Source organism: Protobothrops mucrosquamatus, unplaced genomic scaffold (genome assembly GCF_001527695.2).
Source record: "Protobothrops mucrosquamatus isolate PMUCROS unplaced genomic scaffold, P.Mucros_1.0 scaffold3850, whole genome shotgun sequence".
In the NCBI taxonomy this organism is placed as follows: domain Eukaryota; kingdom Metazoa; phylum Chordata; class Lepidosauria; order Squamata; family Viperidae; genus Protobothrops; species Protobothrops mucrosquamatus.
The window spans coordinates 43,355-48,412 of record NW_015389800.1 but is presented as its reverse complement, the minus strand read 5'-3'; the positions used below and the strand labels follow the sequence as shown (position 1 = coordinate 48,412).

The 5,058-nt window shown below is 44.3% G+C and overlaps 1 protein-coding gene across 1 annotated transcript in view; it reads right to left on the bottom strand.

The window, feature by feature from the left end:
• Positions 1-656: 656 nt before the first annotated feature.
• Positions 657-5,058, bottom strand: part of LOC107298291 (GTPase IMAP family member 7-like) — a 14,226-nt gene continuing 9,824 nt past the window's right edge. Inside the window, exon 4 of the mRNA XM_015827664.1 lies at positions 657-678. Coding sequence (XP_015683150.1) covers positions 657-678 — 22 coding nt within the window. The remainder of the gene's footprint in view (positions 679-5,058) is intronic.

Here is a 5,058-nt window from a genome sequence, read left to right as displayed (position 1 = left end):
GGTTCCAGACGCGACGCCTTCGAACGTACAGGGGGAAGCTTCTCCCTGCTGTCTGGTTTCCCTTCGTTGGAAGACCCTGCAAAGGGTCAAAAGTCGCCCTGCAGGGGCGACCACCGTTGGGGAGGACCCTCGCAAGATCGCGGAAGGGCAGTAGCCCTTCCGTTTGATCCAAGGCAACTCCCTAGGACCGACGAAGAAAAGATCGGCCATGTTAGTCGCACCAGCCGAAAGCCCCAATAACAGCTAAGCATACAAAGCAGAAGTGGAGGATTTGGGTGAGATCCTTTTTTACCTCTCTTTTTCCCTAATTACCTTCCTGTGAAAGCCTTTTGAAATTCGTTCCCCCGCTCTCAATTCAGCAACGTTTGCCTACGTGGGATTTTACAGCTTGGAAAGAAAAAGAAAGAACTACTAATTTCAACAACCAAATAATTGGATCTTTGTTTTGTGGATACCTTGGGGTATTTTTTTTATAGAGACTTAGCATTTTTTAAACTTCTTTAACTATTAACTTTGCAAAATATCGGCTTTTTTGTGTGTGTTAACTGAATAAGAGGCTATTCGGCATTTGGAAAAAGATTTTGTGATCTGCTGGGGACATCTTGCGGCAAAATTTGGCAAAGCAACTGGAATTTCTTTTCAGTTGTGCTTGTTGATTACTTCGATTTGTCCTTCATACTATCAAAAAAGATAAGACATAGAAACAACGGTGGTGACAATAATTCTTACAAATTGTGGAAGTGGACAACAGCTGAGTCTTACTAAACATAGCCTCCACTAAAGGACTATCTTTAATCACCATGGAAATGGATGAATCCTATCCACAACTTAATTACAAACTTATCCTTGAAAAAAATCCGTGAAGCAACAGAGCTAATCATTTCAGGAGTGAAAGCCAAAGACATTTTTACAAAATTACAAATTGAACCTCAAACTGATCAACCTATAACCCCAAAAATAATAGAAGATGAACAATTTAACATTAAAGAAGTCTTCATACAATATGCACAACTGGCTGAGATGACTTTAACTACAGCACCTGTAACTCCAAAAGAAGAGTACTTAGACATTTTAGATAACCAAACAACAACAACACCGGATATGACTCTCTATTCTACTCAGATGAAATCGCAAGAAGAGGACCAGACTACTGAACCGACTATACATACCCTAAACCAAACATGGAGATTTGAATTATTAGGGCAACAACTTAACAATTACAAAGGGGCCAGTTCTTTTGAAAGACTGATAACTGGACGTTCTCCCTTGATTCAAACAACAGGTGTACGAATGGAGATACATCTGAGGTTTTAGAGGCACTGGCATGGAAACCTACTTGGCACAAAAGGAAAGCCAGAGTCAGATTTAAAAATGGGATTTAAAAATCTACTTAATGGGTAAAGCAGCTTTGTAGAGATAATGTTTTTTTTTTAATATTTAGCACATAGATTTATAATGGGAGTTAAAATTAAGGAGAGAATCAGAGAGAGAGAAAGAGAGGGAACGAGAGAGAAAGAAAGAGGAGAGAATCAGAGAGAGAAAGAAGAGAGGGAATGAGACAAAGGAAGAAAGAGAGAGGGAGAGAGCAAATCGGCTTCCAAAGAGCAGAGGGAGCCGGGCTGACTGTGGCAGGCGAGGGAGGGCAGACAGTCAGAAGACACAGCGGCCCTTTTGCTTGGAGAAAGACGGCAGACGCGGCCTCTCTCCCGCCTGTTTCCCCTGGCTGGGCGGAGGCTCCTGCCGGCCCTTCCTCTCCATCACCTGATTTCCAGGCAGCCCCGGCAGCCCCGGCGCTTTCGCTTTCGCTTTCGCCCGGCTGCCACTGAGAGGCGCTTCGGGCGGGAGGGAGGGCGATGCAGTGGCGCTCGAGTCCTTTGGGAGGGAGGGCGGGCTCGTGCAGGAGGCGACCTACGCTGGGTTTGGTTGCGGAGGGGGCGTTCCCCTCTTTTTCCCGCCTTTTTCTGCCGGGCGCTCCCGCGTACGCCGTTTCATTTTACCTCAGGCTGGGCCAAGTCTTCCCGACTGTCTTGCCTGCTCATGCGCAAGGCAATCTACCCTGTGATTGGTTGCCGCAAGTATAAAGGGGCTGTTTCCCTTGTTTCCCGCCTTTTTCGTCCGTGTGTTTTGTGTGTCGTTTCCTTTTACCTCAGGGTGTGCCTCTCTTCCTGACTCTCTGGCGTTCTTTCTTTCTGAATCAGGACAAAGTAAGTTTAATTATGTGTCCACCATACATCTCTCTCTCTCTCTCTCTCTCTCTCTCTCTCTCTCTCTCTCTCTCTCTCTCTCTCTCTCTCTCCATATCTATCTATTTATCTATCTATCTATTCATATTTATCCATCTATCCATCTCTATCCATCTCTATTCATCTCTATCCATCTATCCATATCTATATCCATCCATATCTATCTATCCATCTCTATCCATTATCAATCAATCTATCCATCTCTATATATCTCTATGTCTATCTATCTATCTATCTATCTATCTATCTATCTATCTATCTATCTATCTATCTATCTATCTATCTATCTATGTATGTATCTATCTACCTACAGATGATAGATAGATAGATAGATAGATAGATAGATAGATAGATAGATAGATAGATAGATAGATAGATAGATAGATAGATAGATAGATAGATAGATAGATATCCGTGCATCTATCTGAGCAGGGGGTTGGACTAGATGACCTCCAAGGTCCCTTCCAACATTATTATTATTATTATTATTATTATTATTATTATTATCATCATCATCATCATCATCATCATCATCATCGTTATCATCATCTATATGATAGATATCCATATTTATCCATCTATCCATATCTATCCATCTATCCATATCTATCCATCTATCCATATCTAACCATCCATATCTATCCATCTCTATCCATTATCAATCAATCTGTCCATATCTCTATGTCTGTCTGTCTGTCTGTCTGTCTACCTACTTACCTACCTACCTACCTACAGATAGATAGATAGATAGATAGATAGATAGATAGATAGATAGATAGATAGATAGATAGATAGATAGATAGATAGATATCCATGTATCTATCTGAGCAGGGGGTTGGACTAGATCAGGGCTTTTCAACCTTTTCACCCATTGTACCACTTTTAGGATAAGGCAACATCCGAGTACCACCAGTCGCCTAGCAAGGTGTCAAAAACTTGATGACCCCCCCAAAAAAGGAAAAAAGTGATGAAGTACAGGTAGTCCTCGACTTACAACAGTTCGCTTAGTGACTGTTCGAAGTTACAATGGCACTGAAAAAAGTGCCCCCCAAGGCACAGCCGAGCAAGACCCCTGCCTGCCCGCCTGGCCGCGCTCTTCCTCCTGTCCGAGGTTTTCATTGTTGTGAGCATTTCTGTTGGGGATTGGCAGCGGGGGTGGGGGGATGTTTGGTTTTTATTCCCCCCGTCTGCTGGGTGGTTGCAGCAGGTTTTGGTCACTTCACATGACCCTGGGACACTGTGACCGTCATAAATATGAATCAGTTGCCAAGCATCTGAATGTAAATCACAAGAGTTGGCGATGCCAAAAGAGAGAGCTGTGGAGTGGCCCTAGTAGGGAATGTCCAGTTCCTGGGATCCTGGGTTTGGTTGGGCCTTGGAGCCCGCTGGTGTTGGGGTTCTCAAGCATCACAGGGTGGGGGTCTACATGTCAATCATTTGCATCCCCACCCCCAGTTCTCAAGGAGATTTTTGTTCATGGTTGTGCTCCCCTCCTCCCCCAGCGTTGGGGCACCCCCTCTTAGAAGGAAACTGAGATGAGAAGGAGCTGAGGGGTTTTCAGAACCATCGCAGAACTTCTGGAGAACCCCCTCCCTCACAGAATTTAGACTTGAAGACCTCCAGGGTCCCTTCCAGCTCTTTGTTATATTACTAGTTGTACCCAGCCATGCGTTGCTGTGGCTCAGTCTGGTAAAAGCGTGTGTTGCTTTTACGTCCAACAGATGGCGCTGTTTTTCAAAGAAAGCATGTTTTTACCTGTCACAGGTGTGACATCTATATAATATAGGTATATAAAAACACGCGTGTATTCGAATGCAACGTTGTGTCAAAATTTCAAAGCAATCGGTGAAGAACTTTCGGAGATTTAAGATTTTGAACAAACAAACATTTACATTTTTATTTATATAGATTATGGTTGCGGTTCCTCTCTTCACCAGCAGAGGGAGATGCTGGGTTGAGACACTGCTTCCACATAGCGGAAAAGGCTGATCTGGTTTTGGGGACTCTTGGGGGTGAGGTGGAGAGGGGGTATTCAGGGATCTTAGTTTCTTACCCCTGGAAACAAGGGTCCCTGGTGAGGATCAGTAGAATCTCCCAAGTTTTCTTTTGGGAAGCGGGATAAAAGCCTGCTTGGAATCCCCCCAAAGCCTGACTAACCGCTTTATAAAGCCTTAGTAAGGCCACGCCCTGGACTCCTGCATCCAGTTTTGGTCCCCATCTTACAAAAAAGATGCTGAGACTTTGGAAAAAGTGCAAAGAAGAGCAACAAAGATGATTAGGGGACTGGAGGCTAAAACATATAAGGAACAGTTGCTCGAATTGGGTCTGTCTAGTTTAACGAAGAGAAGGACGAGGGGGGACAGGATAGCAGGGTTCCAATATCTCAGGGGCTGCCCCAAAGAAGAGGGAGTCAAGCTATTCTCCAAGGCGCCTGAAGGCAGGACGAGAAGCAACGGGTGGAAACTGATCAAGGACAGAAGCAACCTGGAACTAAGGAGAAACTTCCTGACAGTGAGAACAATTAACCAGTGGAACCACCTGCCTCCAGAAGCGGTGAATGCTCCAACACTGGAAGTTTTTAAGAAGAGACTGGACAGCCATTTGTCTGAAATGGTGTAGGGCAGGGGTGTCCAAACTTTTTTCAAAGAGGGCCAGATTGGATGAAGTGAACGTGCTGGAGGGCCGAACATTTTTCCAAACATTCTTTGAACCATTACAATTAAATGCAAATGAATTATTGTATGCCTCTTTCCTCTCCCTCTCTTTCCTCTTTCTCTCTCTCTCTCTTTCCTTTCCCTTTCCTCTCCCCTCTCTC